The sequence below is a fragment of the Syngnathus floridae genome, chromosome 3 (genome assembly GCF_059516105.1).
Source record: "Syngnathus floridae isolate MCC-2025c chromosome 3, RoL_Sflo_1.0, whole genome shotgun sequence".
Lineage (NCBI taxonomy): Eukaryota > Metazoa > Chordata > Actinopteri > Syngnathiformes > Syngnathidae > Syngnathus > Syngnathus floridae.
Genome location: NC_142415.1, coordinates 14810235 through 14829534, shown reverse-complemented (window position 1 = coordinate 14829534; position 19300 = coordinate 14810235). Strand labels below are relative to the sequence as shown.

General features: G+C 40.9%; 2 protein-coding genes across 6 annotated transcripts; one reads left to right on the top strand and one right to left on the bottom strand.

Annotated features, from left to right (window-relative positions):
• The first annotated feature begins 3461 nt into the window (after positions 1-3461).
• Positions 3462-16483, top strand: dna2 (DNA replication helicase/nuclease 2). Of its 4 annotated transcripts, XM_088370919.1 has the most exons (28): positions 3462-4803; positions 5095-5218; positions 5348-5427; positions 5523-5646; positions 8401-8451; positions 8991-9642; positions 9720-9828; positions 9976-10125; positions 10209-10392; positions 10626-10774; positions 10853-10975; positions 11067-11313; positions 11439-11553; positions 12009-12165; positions 12249-12428; positions 12594-12830; positions 12923-13036; positions 13110-13219; positions 13320-13429; positions 13513-13641; positions 13705-13797; positions 13868-14061; positions 14178-14267; positions 14410-14623; positions 14694-14783; positions 14867-15052; positions 15125-15274; positions 15875-16483. In XM_088370919.1, exons 1-28 carry the CDS (start codon positions 4766-4768, stop codon positions 15923-15925), a joined length of 4251 nt encoding a protein of 1416 aa, XP_088227045.1. In that variant the 5' UTR covers positions 3462-4765; the 3' UTR covers positions 15926-16483. The 4 variants fall into 4 exon arrangements, with proteins under 4 accessions (XP_088227045.1, XP_088227046.1, XP_088227047.1 ...); XM_088370920.1 differs by lacking the exons at positions 5095-5218; positions 5348-5427 and having other exon boundaries at positions 4753-4803; XM_088370921.1 differs by lacking the exons at positions 3462-4803; positions 5095-5218; positions 5348-5427 and adding an exon at positions 6248-8231 and having other exon boundaries at positions 5449-5646.
• On the bottom strand, positions 16317-18985 carry LOC148400725 (phenazine biosynthesis-like domain-containing protein 1). 2 transcript variants are annotated; one of them, XM_088370924.1, is made up of 10 exons: positions 18689-18979; positions 18492-18591; positions 18065-18163; positions 17748-17857; positions 17636-17665; positions 17481-17569; positions 17246-17337; positions 16895-16978; positions 16706-16768; positions 16317-16616 (listed from the first exon to the last, which is right to left on the bottom strand). In XM_088370924.1, exons 1-10 carry the CDS (start codon positions 18770-18772, stop codon positions 16504-16506), a joined length of 864 nt encoding a protein of 287 aa, XP_088227050.1. In that variant the 5' UTR covers positions 18773-18979; the 3' UTR covers positions 16317-16503. The 2 variants fall into 2 exon arrangements, with proteins under 2 accessions (XP_088227050.1, XP_088227049.1); XM_088370923.1 differs by having other exon boundaries at positions 17481-17665; positions 18689-18985.
• Between the last annotated feature and the right edge of the window lie 315 nt (positions 18986-19300).

Here is a 19300-nt window from a genome sequence, read left to right as displayed (position 1 = left end):
TGAGAGTTTTTGTTTTTTTAATCTTCAACTGCATCCATATGGTTCAGTTTATATTTTAAGGTGACACAAACCTACAAACGTTTTATCCTCGAGCCAAGGTCTGGTGCCCAACTTAATTGGATGTTGTGATAAACACTCCTAATGATTTGTATTTCTTGAGATTGATGTCTGGGGTCATACTGCATGAGGTATACGAGACACTAACAGGAGCACCCCAGGGGGGTCAATGCCCCCAATTTTCCAGGTGGTTGTTTTGAATCTATCATACAAATGACTATGCCTTGACGACCAACGTTTTATTGCCTTCATATACGTATTAGTCGACTAATCAATGTAGTCTGACGCTGGCATTTAACCAAGAGGGAAAACACTCAATGAACAAATGGAGAGATTGAATATCACAAGAGTAAGAGCAAAATAAAATCATATTTCTAATATACTTCTAGACCTGTCACCAAGTAAACATTATTTCTTGAGGCAAAATAAGGTTATGCATAAAGTGGTAGAAATGAGATTGTTGCATCCTCAGTCTATATTGTATCAAATTTCTGCCTGAAGGGACAGACTGTAATCTCACAGCAGGGCGTGCACGCGGTGGCCAATGAGTCTGAAAATGGAAACCTTGAGAAACTAAATTAGGAGACACTTTATTTAGCACACAAGTGAGAAATTATATTAACTGTCACTGAAGTGTGTTTTGGTTGAGTACCACTCAACGTTAAGTGATAATAGTTTGTCAAGCGGAGCAAGTACCGCGACTACGTAAGTTCATCTTCCATAATGGGAGGTACTCAAGCAGTACATAATGAAGATAGGATTTCTTGCAAGATTTCTCCTTTGGGTCTTTTATTTAAGTGTTGGTTGTGTTCATTTCAAACAGTTGAAGATTTTCTTCCAAATCAAGAACAAGAAGTAAACCGGATGCTGATGCTAAAAACAACCATAACGCTAAAGCAACATGATGCATAACTCACTAAATTAGAGAATAAAAAGTCTTTGCAAGCACTGTGAGGCAGATGGGCTAAAACTATCAGATCATTGCTGCATGAACATTAAAATGTCAGATAGAAAAACAGTGCCTGCTCACTTGATAAATTTTACGATGTTCCCAGTTTGCCCCCACAACAGATTATTTCACTTTTCATGATTTCCTATGGGGAAATTTATCTTGAAAAATGGACTTTATTAATTTTTGGTCCCCTGTAGGTTCCTAAAACTCACAATTCAAGTGATTCAAGTTTTAAAATGTATGTCAAGTGTTCAGTAAAAAAAAAAAAAAGTGAAATTCTTACTATCCTATTCTTTCTCTACTCGGACAAAATTGTATGAAAATACATTCATTTTAAATAATACTATTTATTTATTTATGTGTTTGTTTATTTATTTACTTATTTATTTGTTTGTTTGTTTATTTATAACTCAATTGGCCATACATTGTGACAGCTCAAAAACAACAATGGCGTCTTTCTCACAGACAGATTTTCACATAGCTACTAAGCACCCCAGATCCAGTAATCAGAAAGTACATTTTCAATGTTTTTGACATTCTAAATGTCATCATGAAAACAAAATGTGAATGTACAGCCAAGACTGTCGTGCCCTAATGTCCCCAGGAAAGCACCGCACAGGAGAACATTTGCTGGCTTTGTTGCTCTCACGGTGCATAAATAATTTCTGTTTTTATGAAACTGATGCAAATGCATCCAACTTTCAAACTGTTTTGTTCAATGTATGTTTATCCAGGGAGATAATATGAAAAGATGATCATGTGCGGGGTCACGTATTGCATGGATATTGTCCTGTATGTGGGGTCCGTTTAAAATTTTATCCCTGAGTTGTTACCACACAGCTGCTCATAAATGAAATCCCATTTTCAGTTGCACCCTCTCGAGTGCAGTGACTGTAAAACAGAGCTCCTATTACTGAGAGTGCAGTGCAGCTAATATCATGGTACAGAAAAATAAAATACTGAACCAGAAAAACTAAAAGCTATGATCAAAAAACACTTGGATTAAGGGCAAGTAGCTTTGCTGGCTCTTGAAAAACTCAGTTACAAATAGCCTTGAGAAATGCTTGAGGGCAGTATATGCTGGTCTAAACGAGTTTCATGATTTTTTTCATAGCAGTCAAAAATAAGTATAGCCGTTATCAATTGTGGAGTAAGTTGTAAAGAAAAGACTTTAGCACAGGACTGAAGTTGAAATGCATCAATGGGTTTCCACGTACTGTTTGGAAACACACAAATACACAACATGGTGCCACTACTATTTAGCAGTTGTTTTACTGTTTGCTCTATATTCTCAAAATATCCGTAGTGCAGACTGTCTGAGCACAACTGTCTGCTATTAAAGACCCTGTAAATTAAGTCCCTGTAAGTTAATTGGAACGGACATCAAATATTAATGATCTGATTTAGGATCTTTGTAATAAGTATCCAGTATGAAAAGAAAAAAACGTGAAGCAAGACATTTGACATTGAGCAGAGTATACATGGAAATGAAACAGACGAACAATTAGAAGCTGAAGCTTTTACAAAGTCTTTCTTTGCATATTGAGCCGGGTAAAATTAATCTGATTCCATTTGGCGGCTGATTTTGTCCTCAGGGGAGAGCAGTCAGGTTCTAATATTACATCCATTTTTTTAACGCACATTTTCGCAACAATCTCTGATGTCGATAAAATATGTATGAGCACATGTATGCCCTCTGAGAAGTCTCTTTTCTCCTCCGTCAACTTTTTTCATTCGACATAAATTTCAGATCATTTTAATTAAAGTGTGACGAACTTGGTAATTCAAATCTGATCAAACCTGTGATTGGGACTCCTTTTATTGGCTTGGCTGGGTTTGTGCTCGCATGCTGGAACCTCTGAATGCAAATTAAAAAAAGACACTTAAATATTAGTTATTTAAGACAACCATGTAGCTTTGCCTTATGTCTGCTTAGCATTATGCTAAACCTATTCCTTAACCATAGATGGGTTAAGGAATAGCATCTCTGCACAATACACATGCATACATTATTTATCCTCTGCAAGAATTTTTTTTTCCCCCGCATCTTACTGAGAAGGTGAGGCACAAGTCTGTATTCTACTGCCTCCAGGTGGCTAAGGCACACGCAACAGATGTAAATGTGATAGAGTGTATTGTGTGAATGAATTTGTATTTAAAGTGAGCGTGATTTATTTTAAGCATATTTGAAATAGTATTATCATAAAAGGTTTTGCCCAGTCCAGTTTATTCACCGTTATCACACAAAATTCCCATGGAAAGTTTTCATTTTTGAACATTCACAGCATTTGCAATCCGAAATACACTTACTGTAAACATCACATTCACAATAGTAGAATTAGATCCCACTTAACCCTTCAGAGTCTGCAGGAATTGTATAATTATGGCTGCAGATGCAGACCTGGAAAAGCAGCTTGGCTCCATCTGAGCTGCTGGGCTGCAAAAAAGTCCATTGAGGTTAGATACTTGACTTTGTATTGGCCCAAATTTTGCACCTTGGAAAGGATGAAAAGAAATTTCCATCTTGATGCCCCTCAGACAGCACATATCTTAGTTTTTTTCTCATTTACAATGAACTGAGGTGTTTTTGACGCCGTCATGTGTTTTACAACGCTAAGCAAAAATATTAAAAGCACTCATGTTGCAGTGGAGTTGTGCAACACTGCAGCCAAAAGAATCAAACTCAAGTTTTGACATGAATTCTGGCGGACGAGAGACGACGAGGTGAAGCTCGATTAAGATAATTATAATAACTGAAGCTTAATAGGGATAATGATAATAACGGAAAAAAATACCTGTTTTTAGATAATTGGACAATTTTCCAAGCTGGTGGTTTTAGGCTGGAACAAGACAACACCTTTTTTAAATCAAAACTATTTGTGTCCATTAACTTCTGTGAAATAAGTCCAAGGATATAAGTGAAATATCTCACATCTCAAGATCCTGGGTAGGAAGTGCCAGTGAAAGGACACAGAAAAATACACTGTGTACTCAATTCCAGCACAGGTACCTCAAACACCTACCAAATTAAATATATTTAAAGTTAAAGTTAAAGTCCCAATGATCATCGTCACACACACATCTGGGTGTGGTGAAATTTGTCCTCTGCATTTAACCCATCCCCATGTGATTTTGATCCATCCCCTGGGGGAGAGGGGAGCAGTGAGCAGCAGCGGTGCCGCGCTCGGGAATCATTTGGTGATCTAACCCCCCAATTCCAACCCTTAATGCTGAGTGCCAAGCAGGGAGGCAATGGGTCCCATTTTTAGAGTCTTTGGTATGACCCGGCCGGGGTTTGAACCCACAACCTTCCAGTCTCAGGGCGGACACTCTACTACTAGGCCACTGAGCTGGTAAATGATCGTGAGCAGCAGGGGGGGGGCCCCATTTCAACCCCTTACACTGAGTGCCAAGCAGGGAAGAAATGGGTACCATTGTTATAGTCACTGGTATGACTCGGCTGGGGTTTGAACCCACAACCTCCCAATCTCAGGGCGGACACTCTCCTCTCAGGCCACTGAGCTGGTAATATAAAGAAACAATAAATACATTCTAATTTTCCAACTTAATAAAATAAAAAAAGACAAATCTGTTTACAGATTCTTAATAATGCAGACGCTGTGTGGGCCAGATTAAAGAACAGGCCATACTTTGCCCACTTCTAACTACCACAATAGGAACTAGAGTTCCTTTTAGTAAATCAGTTTTTTTTACATTGCTTTCCAATCTGTACAGGCTCAGCTTGTATTTAAATGGATGCATGATTCTACAAACATCACCAGCAAGATGCTGAGGTAAGTCAAATATGTTACATCAAGAAAGTTATGCAACAACTTGTTGAAAGTTAATATGCAACGCTTTATAAATCAGTTTACAATGGTAAAAGATCACTTGTATGACGTTCTGAGGAAATCACAATGCCCCAAAACCGGTGAGCTATTTTTAGAAGAGGCCTAGACTCATATGATCCTTAGGGACATTTTGGTACCTGTCGGCGACACCATGTTGGTGTAGCTTGGTTTTCAGGCATACAGAAATCCAACATCCAGAATTGGTTTTACATAAATGATTTGTGTCTTTTGTAGAGACCTGGGTCAGGTTGCAGGTGGAATGCCATGTGACTTTTTGAGGCTTTGGAGCAATGACAGTGATTTTGCAGAATTGCTTCAGTTTGTCACTATGTTGCAAGGAAACTTGAGACCTGCACTGGTGAGAAGTCAACTCCTCTAAAAAGTGCTGACTCTCACTCTTTTCCAGTGTAATTACTTTCAGATTGGCGTGCAAATGTCTCCAGAAAAACATTTAGAACTAACATTTTTCTGTGTGTGATTGGTCAAGCGGAAATGTATCGTAGCAGAAGTGAGAAAACATCCTCAACTTGTCAGCACTTTAAGCCCTTGGTTTTCCGCAACATTACCGCAAGTATCTCCGTTTTTAGAATGCAAATAGATTCTAAATATGAATCATTTACAGTTTGGACAAAAATCTATACTTGTGCTCTGTTCTCTTTCAGAGTGACAATGATAGATGACCTTTCCAACACATCCCTCAGGGCTGTTCTGGACCATGTTCAGGCACATTTCACCGATTTCCTCCAACTACCACATTACAAGCAGACAAACATTGCCGAAAAGGCTGTAAGTAAACACACGGTAATTATTAACAGTGTTTCAAGCATCCTCATCTTTGTAAAGGTTGAGTTTTTGATTCATCTGAACTAATTAGATTGCACAGATCGATGTGATGAAGTCACTTTTGCTCCCGGTAGTCATTAGAGGGGCTGTATCAAAATTTCAAGCAGAGGCCAAAATACTCACAATCTTTATCTGAGTGGAAGTGTTTTTATTTATGAGATATTATGTAGAGTTGTGGACAGTTGTTTTGTGTGACCAAAACATTATCATAAGGTAGTAGGAAATTGTTACTACCCAACAATGGCTGACGTATTCATAAGTACACAGACATGACTTATTAGAGTTGTGCAATTTTCGCAAACAACCTAAATATAGCCTTTCATGTAGCCAGACTACATGAACACTGACTGGTGAAGTTTTCCGTACCCTTTAAAAAAACGGCCTTTTACCAGAGAACATTGTAGGCTGGAAGCTCCTGGAGTCATGGAGTTCAATTTCACTTACAGTACAAGTCAACCCACACCATAGATTAATAGTTTCCCAGGAAAGGATCGGGGTGCCACTAATCATAGCCTCTTGACCATGTATGTGTGTGTGTCACAAGCCCTCAGACAAGCTGAGTGTGTCGGCGTTGGAAAACAATTAACTCCTCCATTCTTTGCCTCTTCCTGGAGGCATACAATACATCATCACACGCCGCTTCTGCTGCTTCACGCAGCCTACAGAAAACACATGTGCGCTGTGTGTTGAAGCTGCTTTCCTGGAGTTAAGTACAAATTGAACACTTTTAAACCAACTGCAATTTCAAGGACTTGATTGACTGTGACTATATGCTTAATCTTCTCACGTTGACAGCAATTAAAAAAAAAAGCCAAATTATCTACTTGTACTCTGGAATTACAATATTAATTCTTATATTAAACATCATTCTGATGGAGTTGTTTTGGCATCAAAAGGAAATCAATTTAGAAGACCTTGTGTCATGTTCGGTTTATAATGAGGATTTTTTTCACTATACTGTGTGTCAAAAATAATGAGGTAGTTAATCATAAGACCTGCTCTTCTTGACTTTGTATCTCACTGCTGGCAGACACACACGTGCACACACACACACACACACACACACACACACACACGGAATAGCTCAAATCACCTACTATATATGTATGTTCAAAAGATCTAACAGGTAAATTTACACTAAAGGCTAACTTGCCATATGTCCCCCTGATGGCTGGCTCTCTCGTTTCTCCATTTTTTTTCTTCCTTTTTACAGTACAGCTTAATAACACCACTAGCTAACTCATTTGCCTTTTTGTTTAAACTTACAACATAACTTGTAAGGTTAATTAAGGTTAACGATGGAGACATCTTGGCTCTGGGCCTGATTCTTTACGTTATTTCGAGAAAATAAATCTGAGCAAAAGGTCAACCAGCAACATGGGACATATAGAAATTGTGTTTGACCTTTACCACAGTGACGCTTAGTGATGCTTTACGTCCATCATGAGCACATGTAGGAGCAATCATTCCTTGCAGCTAATTTAACAGGTGGCAGCCCTGACAAACCACAAAATATAAAATAAAATAAACAAATATATAAATAAAATATCTCAATGAGCTTAACTAAATTTATGTTAATTTGTTTGAGTTCATTAACACGATTATCTCTCAAATGGGCAAACTGGTGTTATGTTTTGCTTGTACTGTCTTAGGATGCTTAAGTGTTCATATTAACTTTCCAAATATAGTTCTTTGCCCTATAAAGAGTGACATAATACTTGTAAAATGAAGCCTTGTTGATTTGTGGCATTAAAGGTTAATGCTTGTCGTGATTATGCACCATCTGGTGCAGAGATGTCAAGCTTTTTTTTTTTTACAGCGGGCTACATGAGATGGGACAAGTTGGAATGGTGAAATGCAAATAAAATATAGTGGGGTTTTAGTTTCTGAATGAACTTGGAAGATAAGGAGCTTTTTTTCAAATTGAATGTTACATTTTATTCAGTGGGGGCAGGGGGTTGTGTGGAAAAAGCGGAAAAATATTAATCTTTTAAATGTGTAAAATAAAGTCCTGAATTTTGTAAATATTTAGAAGTTTGAATGAGTTGAGACAATCCGTGAGAATATAAGGTGCCTTCCTCAGACAGGCAGTAACATTTATAAGATAAACATTGCTTAATATATATTTCTCTATATTATTTTTTTATTAATATTGCTACCACTACCCCGTGTCTTTTGTTTGTGCATTATTTACTTATCCATTTAATTTATTCTTGAGCATTATTTTTAAAATGTTACCGGAAGTCGATGTGACGTCATTTCCATTGCGCGAAACTCATTTAACACGGCGCGCCAAAGCAAACTGCAGTATGACAAATATCGATGTAAAACAAAACTCAATCTCGTCAACAAAATTCAGTTTTCTTGAATTGCGTCGTCGGTAAAAGCACTAAGTTAACCGACGCCGACTGGACGTTAGCGATGGTGCCTAACTTAGCAAGGAAATAGCCGTTTGTGATGATCCCTTACACAACCTGTATTTGATTACTTTGACCAACATGAACAGAACCAAGCTGAAACTTCCCAAGGTGAGTTTGACGTTGCTGCTATCAATATTAACCTCACACTTGTAATCGCCTTGGTGTATTAGTGATTTTGTAAAGAAAGGCGACGTGTGCTAAATAGGTGCTACTATGCTCATTCCTTAGTGATAGAAAACTTCTATCCATAACAAAATTCTATTTCATTCTCTCTCAGGTGTCACCAGGACAGAGAGCCATCTCTACTTTCTTTACCTCTGGAAATAAGGTGCATAATGCTGTGTTTATACTGAAACATCAACACAAATTAATTTTTATTATTAGTTTAGGACCTAAACTGACAAATTACTCGTTTTCAAATCAGACGAGTTAAAACTGGTCGAATAAAAAAAAAAAAGATATTAAAAGTGAAGACAATTTGCAATTCTAGTAATGACACGAATTTGATGCACAATTTGTCTTTGCGGGCCACATAAAATGATGTAGCGGGCCGTATCTGGCCCCCGGGCCTTGAGTTTGACACCTGTGGTTTAGGTGTTCTGTAAAGTTTACAAGTTCAAGCAATACTCATTCAGTTTAACAGAATATTTACTTGTTGAAGGAACGATGAAATGCTTTTTTATGCATTCATCCACTTCCTGTTGACATGTTTATTTAGCTGGATGTGAGTGATATCTCTCACGGTTCATCTGGTTACTTGTGTCAAAAGCTTTGTGAAACACCAGTAAGCCTTTGTTGTACATGAACAGTAAATATTGTCGGACCATTATGTTTGATTATTGGTTGTGTCTTTAACCATGCTTTCAGGATTTACATCCTAAGTCACCAGGAACGAGCTCTGTGCTTTGCAAGACGGATGTGCAGGTGCAAAATGGAGGTGTCGTCTCCAATGAAGTGTACTCTCCCTTAAAGAGAAGCGTCCTTGGGGATATTGAGAACTTTCTCCCGTCCTCTCCAGACCAGGTTCCCGAGACCCCGAGTAGTCAGATGATTGCTGACGTTAAAGTGCTGAGCCTTGAGCCAAAGACAGAATCATCTACTTTGTGGAATCCTGTCCACTTGTCCCCTGTCTGTCAAAGTCCTCGCTCCAAAGGGCTGAGTGTAATGTCAGACAGTGAAAGCATTAACTGTGGCTCATTCAAAAGGTTCTTCAGTCCTGAAGATCTCCCTGAAACAAAAAGGCCAAGAACTGCTAACGCATTGGAACACAGCCCCAAGAAAGAAAACACACATGGGAATGAGACTGTTTTTACTGCCATAATTGAGCAGAAGAAGACAGAAAGCAAAAGCGTAGTGATCCATGTGCATACTCCTGATGTACAAATTGACACACTTGCAGCACAGACGCATATAGAGAAAGAAGAGGCTGACACAGTGGAGAAAGAGCCAAAAACAGCTTTGGAGTCTTCAGATGTGCCCGATCACAAACTGAAATCATCCAACGAGAAGCCAGCAGAAGGTGAGCCCTGCACCTTCAATAATTGTTGATGGTTTTGTTTTACATGCAATAACACTCTTTGTTTTCTGATAAATAAGGTGAAAATGGGACCACGTCAGCATTTCCCATGGAGGAGGATCTGGAAGAAAGCTGGTTCACGCAGCAGATGGAGCCAAGTGAATGTCCTGTCCCCAGGGAGAAAGCCTGGTAATGCTGCATTGACACCACAGTCTGTTCTTCGTAAAAATAGCGCCCTGTGCAATTTTCACCAGTTTTTCTTTCCGTATCCAACTTTGGTTATATTTGTCACGTTTTATCATCGTATCCAGTTAGTGATTTTGTTTATCTCTGCAGGAAGTTACCAGATCACTTGATCCTCTGTGGAGGTCTAAACAACCGCTACTGGGTTTTAAATGTGGAGGAGAGGCCTGATGAAAAAATCCTGACCATCACACACTCCAGATCTTTGCAACCCACTGAGACGTGTCTGCTGAAAGACGGGTGGTAGGGCGTCCTCCACCACGCTTGCACATTGAGCTTTCCAAAATGATTTTGACAATTCCATTTCCTTCCTATTTTTTTCCCAGGGAGATGACGCCTGTTGGTTGCGGCGACGTGGTCCACCTGGAGGGCAAAGCTGACGCTGGATCCTGGGTGGTGGACCAAGAACACGGACTGCTGGTTTTACTGCCAGACTATCTCGTTTCAGGCACCAGCATCTCCAACTCCATTCGCTGTATGAGGCGGGCAGTGCTTGGGGAGATGTTTAAGGTCAAATTTTATTTTACTTTGGAACTCATATTATTGTTGTTATTATTATTCCTAATTAACATTATTTAGAAAGAAGACAAGAATTGTATTGATTTCAAGCTTTGGTTGATTACATAAAATTATTTGACAGGCCAAATTAGGTTGGCACCCCACGATTTTGATGTTTTAATCTGATCTCACGCTCTTTGCTCTCCACTGTATCTTGTCCTCTGCTGCTTTATTGGGGCAAGTAGAGTTTTGACGGTGGCTCCAAGCAGATGCTGAACGGCACCATCGTCCACGAAGTGTTCCAGAGAGCAGCCACAGCGAAAGATTTCTCTCTGGGCACTTTGTCGACCATGGCTGAGGAGGCTCTGCACAGTCCCCAGTACCTTGGGGACATGTAAGTTTTTTTTTCCCCAGCCTACAAAAGTATTACATGAAATAGTAAAATAGAAAAGTCTCACTCTGATGTGTGTAGGTACAGTTTGGGTGTAACCCAGAATGAGATGAAGCAGGAGCTGCATGATTACCTGCCCTCATTGGAGCTCTGGGCAAAGGAATACCTCAACTCGCCAACATCAAAAGTCATCAGCCTCAAAATGTGACTATGCAATAATAAAAACATTTCCTTTATTTTAAAATGCTTGGTTTCCCTTTTAAATTTGTCTAATTTTTTGTTGTTGTGACTTCAGCCCAAGAAATAGCGGGGTGGTAGCAGGAAGAACACATGACTCTGCCACCGCTACGATTGCAGAGTTGGCCGACATCGAAGAGAACGTGTGGTCGCCGCGATTCGGCCTCAAAGGCAAGATTGATTTGACGGCACGGGTTCGAATCCATAGGACCCCAAACGTTAGCCAAAAATCTTCTGAAGTGATGACTATCCCCTTGGAGCTGAAAACTGGAAGGGAGTCGAACTCGATAGAACATCGCAGTCAGGTTGGTAGAAATTGTTTGGTATTGAAACATTAGCAGGTTGCCAAGTAGAGTACTGCCCTCCTCCATTTGGTGTTTGATACAGTAGTGATTTCAAAAGGTTCATGTGGAGTCTTGTCTGTGCCAAGGTGATTCTGTACACGCTAATGACGTTGGAGAGATACAATCCCGCAGCCGGTTTCCTGCTTTACCTGAAGACTGGAAAACTGCATCCTGTTGTGGCCAGCCACATGGACCGCAGAGGTACTGTATGTGACGTGACCCACTATTTCACCCCAAAAATTAAGATTGTCTGTTGAACACATTCCATTTTATATACTGTTAGTAAAGCAAATCTGGTCCCCAAATGTATTACATTTTTAAAAAGAATCCATCACAAGCAGACAATGTTCAGGCAAGGTATGTTTTGCTCAATTACACCATAGCCTTGGGCCCAAGGGATGTTGGAGGTCAACGGCAAATTGCCACTTCCTCTTGAGCTTTGTCAACACTCAACTAAGCTGACATTTCATGCTCGCAATTTTCTTCCAGTCAATGATTTGAATCGAGATAACGGCAGGGCAGGCGGCAAGCAGTCATAACCGCTTGACCGTGGCTGCCCCAATACGAGGCTTGAAAATTACAAAATATCTGATCCTACTAAAAGTCCTTGAGGTAGGCGAGGCTGGAAAAAGCATCATCGTTTTTGTTCACTATAGAATTGCTGAAGCTGAGGAACACCATGGTCCATTACGTCCACAACTGCGTGCAGAAGGGCGTGGAAGGAAGTCACCTGGCCCGACTTCCTGACATGGTGACGGACAAAAAGACCTGCCATTATTGCCCTCAAAGAAGAAACTGTGCTCTGTATGAAAGGTACACCAGTACATACATACTCGCAAAGTTACAAAGTTCTTCTCCATCTATCTTGGATGACTTCATTGTCGTTTGTTCACCAGGGTGTTGGAAGGCACATCCACAGATCTCAGTGATGACATGATGCAGCTGGAGATAGGTCACCTGACTGGCACGCACTTGGATTATTTCGCCCACTGGCTGCTGCTGTGCAGCCTCGAGGCCGCCAGCATGGAGGCCAGGAATGGCCGAAAGCGTGTGTGGCTTCAGACGCCCGAGGAAAGGTAACAAGGCTTCTCTGTTGTCACGATGTTAAAAAACAAGGGAACACAAAAAGAGCAGAAGTCCCCAAGGTTTTCTCTGTACTTTCCTTTCCACTCATGATGGATATATGGATGGATGACAGTGGACTGGCATATTGGATTAAACTCCTAATTACCTTCCCCCAGCGAAAAGAAAGGAAGTTGCATCGGGAACCTTCATCTGATCGGCTCTGCAAGTGTGCAGCCATCGGGTGTTTTCCTTCATCATTTCCAGCGGGGGAACGAGACGCACGATTCAAGCGGTTGCGGCCTGGCCAGCGGGGATCGCGTCGTCCTTAGCGACCAGCGAGGTCGTTTCATCGCCCTGGCAACAGGCTACCTCTGTGATGTAAGCAGGACTTCCATCAGTTGTACCTTGGACAGGTGAGGACATATCTGTGTGTCTAGCTATATCTTTGAGTACATATTGTTCCAGTATGGCCTCCAGTCAAATAAGAGTCGATTGTCTGTCGCAGGGATCTGTCAAAGCTCATCGAGGAAACCTTTCGATTGGATGCTGACGAAGGAGTGATGGGTCTCAGCACTCATCTCACCAATCTCTCCAGGCTGATGGAAAGCAGTCAAGACAGGTAGATTTGTGTATTTTGCAGTACATTTTCTTTCACCTGACTTGTCTCCTAAAACGTTTTTTTGTTTGCGCAGTAATCGTCTGAGGGAGTTGGTTGTGGATCATCGTTCTCCGGAGTTTATTTCCAATCTTAGTGATGTCCTACCCAGAGAAGCCAAAGACACGGTGGCAAACATCCTCAAAGGTTTTCTTTCCTGTGTTCTCTATGGATGAATATATTCTAAAATGACGTATAAACAGATTTTTTATTTTTAAATGTACTGTATGTGATTTAACATTGCCAGGTCTCAACAAGCCCCAGAAACAGGCCATGAAAAAGGTGCTGTTGTCTAAAGACTACACACTGATTGTCGGCATGCCCGGCACAGGCAAAACCACCACCATCTGCACCCTGGTATCTTTATGAACCCTCTTAAAAACATGAAAAATAATACCTTACCGCGAGCATCACAATCACATGACTTCTTTTCCTTGCAGGTTCGCATCTTGCACGCGTGCGGCTTTAGCGTGTTGCTAACCAGCTACACCCACTCTGCTGTCGACAACATCCTGTTGAAGCTGAAGCGCTTCCAAATTGGCTTCCTGCGTCTTGGCCACGGGCAGAAGGTTGGCTTTACTGTCGTACTGTACATTGATCAAAATGTCATAACAGATGTTTCCTCTCCCTAGGTTCACCCTGACATCCTTCCATACACGGAGGAAAGCGTCAGGAAGAAAGGAGTCCACACACTGTCAGAACTGGAGCAGCTTTATAACAAAGAGGTGAGCCACTTTGATTTTCTCTCGCCAGTATTGCTGAGCTTTAAGCTGATGAGATTTTTTCCCCCCTTAGCTGGTAGTGGGAACAACTTGCATGAGCATCAAACATCCCATTTTCACAAGACGGCGCTTTGACTTCTGCATTGTGGATGAAGCGTCGCAGATCAGCCAGCCCATCTGCTTGGGCCCGCTGTTCTACGCCAACAGGTTTGTCCTGGTTGGCGACCACCAGCAACTGCCCCCAATTGTGGGTCATCAGGAAGCAAGGTACTGTTTTTAAAAGGACCACCACCTACATTCTTTCAATTCAAAAAGGGAAACTCGGAGAATCATTGGAAACTACTTCTTAAGCTCAGAAATAGCCGTTTTTGTTTTTTTACCAGGTCGCGAGGGATGGATGAGAGTCTGTTCAAACGACTCGAGTGCCATAATGAAGCTGTGGTCCACCTCAATGTCCAGTACCGCATGAACAGGTACACCTTACCTCTTGCCTGCAGCGTCACTTATATCTGTTGTCTTCACAGCCATTGTAAAAACGGAAATGAACTGTGACTGTCACCAAAGATTCATGTTCTATCGATGAATCATCCAAGCGGCTGTATTTCCTGCTTCCAGGCAGATCATGTCCCTGAGTAACTGTTTGATGTATGACGGCCGCTTGGAGTGCGGCTCGGAGAGGACGGCGTCGGCTCTCCTCTCGCTGCCCTCGCTGACGTCTGTCCTGTCCGAGCTCGGCTTTCTCCCTGACGTGCGCCTCCAGCAGGATCTGGAGTGGATACGGGTCATGTTGTTACCTAGCAAACCTGTTTGCTTCCTGGATTGCTCGGTGGTATGTCGGGAATACGCCTCGCGTCCTGTTGTAACGTTACCCAGTTCAAAGATCGCCTCTTTCTCGAAAGGTGCCAGCTTTGGAGTCGGTGGTACAAGGAGGTATAAGCAATCGCACTGAGGCGGCCATCATTCACCTCCTTTTGTCACTATTGATAAAGGTAAGCATGCAGGTCACATGACGATAAAGCAGCTCAATTAATTATTCTCTCGACCAAACCTGGGTTGCATTTCTCTCTCTCAGGCCGGTTGTAAGGCCAGTGACATAGGCGTCATCGCCCCCTACAGACAACAACTGAAGACTGTCTCAACTCTGCTGAAGTCATCTGCGTTTAGCGGCGTGGAGGTGAACACGGTCGACAAATATCAAGGGCGGGACAAGAGTGTCATCGTGCTCTCATTCGTCAGGAGTACCACTGAAGAAGAAAACGTATGTTTCCATTGGGACGCCTCTCTTGGGCAGAGGTGACCTTCGAGCTGACCCGTTTTTCTTGCTTCCCAGCTGGGAGAGCTGTTGAAGGACTGGCGCCGCCTGAACGTTGCCATCACCAGGGCCAAACACAAGCTGCTCATGGTGGGCTCTGCGTCCACGCTCAGACGATACAACCCCGTTGAGAAACTACTTCGTCATCTGGAGCAGGAGAACATGATATCCTTTGTCCTCTCCCTGAGAACAGTTTGTTTGCTTTTTAGTTGGTTGTTTGCCACCCCGCCACAGTTAGCGTTTGCGTTCATGAGCAAAGCATTTGTCATAGTTTTATTATTGTTCATAATGGTTTTTGGAATAGTACTGAAAATCTCATCATGGGTCCTCCAGAATTGATCACTTCAGTCCTTATAAATGAGCTACTGCCATCCCAAAAGCACCAACATTTATTACGCATATTTATTCTATTTCGTATGTGCATAAACAATAGCAGTAAGAAACACCAGACTATATTGGCTTTTTTTTTTCTTTACTGTAATCTTGGTTCTTTGTTTCTTTCGAGACTATAATTATCCGGTTTTGGGTTTACGGTATAAGAGTACTTGAAATTAATTCTATTTCTCATTCATTCAAATCTGTGTATGAGACAGACCCATAAATTCATAAGCTATTAGTTGATTATAACCATGATCTGTTCATTGTAGATTCATCGTGAATCTAGCAAGTTTGATCTAATCAAAATGCAAAACCTCCATCCATGCACTTGTAATTTCAAAGATGTCCATTTTTTCTGCTGTCTTGACCCTCCTTAACAAACGTCACATAATCCATCTCCCTCCGTCGGCACACAAAGCCTTTCCCATGATGCTTCTGTGATCACCTCGACGTCAGCAGCAATCGAATGCCGCCTCGCCGGTCACAGTGCAGTAACAGATGTCTTTACAGTACCTTGCATCTTCAATAATAAAAAAAAAAAGATATTGTACATAGTATATATTTGTGCTCACAATCGTGAATCATTGTGGGGTTTTTAGTCAACTAATTTAACTGGGTAATGTAATTATTATTTTTTTATCGTTACAATGTGATTACCCCCGTTAACCTGACACTATTTCATACTTGAATACATTTGAGTGAAACACAGTTATTCTGTAAAACATTAGTATTGTACTGTAACTGTATAATTTAATTTTGGTCATTTAAATGGTACATTTGAAATATGAAGAGACTAGATGCTAAAGAGGAAGGGCAATAAGAACTGACATGCTTTGGGTTCAACTTGAAGGTTTAATTAGATTAAGTCAAACATCTAATGTGATGATATTTTTTTTGTAACTCTCTGCCCATTGTTGTATAATTGGGTCTGTAATTTTATCTGTGCTTTTGTCTTTTTTTGTCACCTATTTGAATAATAAAATTCTTGATCAAATATGACCTCAGGTCTCTGCAGGTGTCTACAGTGTAATTGTTCCCTGCAGCACAGTGACGCTCTTCCCTGCAATGTTGAGTCTTCCATCTTCTCTCACCTCGAGCTGCAGCTCTCCACCTCGTCCAGAACACTGGAACGCTACACACACCAGGATGAAGAAAGAAGTTAACGTCAACACGGTGAGGTGACGACCATATATGTGAAATAACTTTTGTTCAATTAATTACCAAGCATTTTCTTCTTTCCCAGTTCTTCGGACCAGTAACTTGCCAGTACGGTGTGTGCAGAACCTGCAAGTGCAAAAGTAGATGTCATTTTATAGAACACTAGACATCTTTGAATACACTGTAAAAAGTCAAAGATGAAGTCTGGCAGCAATTATGACAAGTGTACATTGTAGTAATAAGAATCCTAACCGCAGACGGGATCCTCCGGAATTCCATTCCAAGGGGAAAAATATCTGGAGTAGAAGTCATATCTTGGCTGGCAATCTGGAGACCCTTAAATCAAGCAAACGTGGATTTTACAATAGAGAAGATGACCATACTTAATGCTTTCAAAGAGTTTGCAATCCTCTGGTGACTATTAAAAACAAAACTGGCAGACAGTTTATATGGATTTGATTGTTTAATGCAACAACTCACTAATCTCTAGCAAACGTTTTAAATTCAGCCACAGGCTATTTGTACAATCTGAGACTGTGATTAGCATCTTTTACCGAGTAAAAGTATAAAACACAACAGGTCAGGTTAATAGATTAAAGAAACCTTTCATGGTGACTATGAGGCCTTTGACTCGTCCGCTCTTGTCGCTGCTTAACAGGGCATCAGGTTTGACTTGAAGACCGGTGAGCACTGACCTGGAAGCAAATATTGGTGTCTCCAATATGCACCAACCATATTAACTTTGGTATTTAAGCAATACCAGAAAATTTTTTATGGATGTTGCTCAGTTTGGTTTATTGCAGTGACAGCGTTCGCGTGAGTGTGTGTAGATTGGAACCTGTCGCAGGTGTCCTCCAGCCGGAGCAGCAGTTTTTTAGTGTTGCCGCTAAAATAAACATCCTGGACTGGGTGGTCTCCGACTGAAGCCTGAAGCACACACAACATGAACACACCTAAAAGAAAACTACAGTGACAGATGTTTGTTTTACTCACCTTGATAAGATCTGTAAATTGATCAGGAACCTAAAGTAAAGAAATAATATATTCCATTAAACTTCCATCTATCCATTTTCTGAGATTACAATGATCTTTTCCAATGGTGTACCTGCTTGGTGGGTGGGTTGAGGGGAAAATCCATCACTAAATCCTCTCCCTGCTGTACAACAGACAGATCACCACTTCTAGTCTCAAACACCACAGTAGAATTCATATTTTCTGAAAGTGCAAAAAATATCCCAACAATAAGACAATGTAATAATATCAGTGCTATTAGATGATTTTTATGACCAGCAAAGAGCAGCTAATTCAGATATGTTGTTGTGGGTGCTGGAAAGCTGCCCACTGCGCAAGTGTCACTAATGGTGTGTGCTTGATGTGAAGGAAGGCTCAAGTTGGCAATGAGTGGGGGGAAAAGTATCTTACGTTTGTGTTTGAAGAGCACGGCAGCAGAAGCCAGAGTGGCGTGACCGCACAAATTGACCTCTGTGGTCGGTGTGAACCAACGGAGATGGAACCTCGAACCTGTCCAAAAAGAAACATCATTGAAGACTAAAAATGAATCATACTGGCGCGTTAAAAAAAAATTAACGTGCAGTATGATTGATGAGCAGAGCTAATTCATCAATTAATTAAATTTACACATGTGTTGTCTTTTGTCATATCATGCACAGATTACAATGACATACTTACATTTAAATATTAATAAACGACAGCAAATGCATAACCAAATCTTGAGCCATGATTCATGATGTATTTTAGTTATTTTGTTGCCAAATGCTAATCTGTGCCTGTGAAGTCATTCATTCATGTTTTGTTTTTAGAGTTCAATGAAACAATTTTTGCATCTGACCCTTTGTGAAATCCACAGAAGGCTTGACAGCGGTGATGAAGGCCGTCTCTGATAAGTTTATCTCTGCTGCTATCTTCTGGTACAATTCATCGCGCAGCTCCTAACAGCAAAAAAGAACTGAAATTCTACGACTGTCGCACAAAACCAAAATCAATCATATGATCAAAAATGGAATTTTCTATCATAACGCCACTTACATGGTTTAAAAGACAAACAGCTGCTGGGTTCCCTTTAAATGGCAAGTTGGTAAAGGCATCCACTATAAAAATGGGAATCTCCATTGTGCAAAACCGATCCAACCCTTTTATGTTTACTTGGACTTTGACCTGGGCTGTTTGGTCTCACTAGTCAGGGGTGTCACATGCACAAAGAACATTGGACATATTAAATAATTTTCTCATGGCCCCTGTCTTCTCGTAATTTACCAAGTGTGGAATTTTGACTTGTTAAGTTGAAAACAAAGCTGATGTACTTGCGGGAAGCTATGCCCTTTTCTGTAGTATTGGCTCGTGACTGAACGATTCGTTCAAAAGAACGATTGCTTTTCATTGAACGAGTGAACGAATCACTTCCTAAAGTGATTGGTTCTTTTTTCAGTTCATATGTCTTCAACCAGTAGGTGTCGGTAATGCACATTGAAGCTGGTGCCACCTCGCCGTAAAACAAAACGAAGAAGAAAATGACGTGACTTCCCGTTCACGAACGCGTAGTGAATTACATTGCAGTGAACGAGTCAGTGATTTGCATTTCCAGTTCATCGCGAGAACGGATCAGTGAGGGAACGAATCCTGACTTTCCCGTTCGCGAAC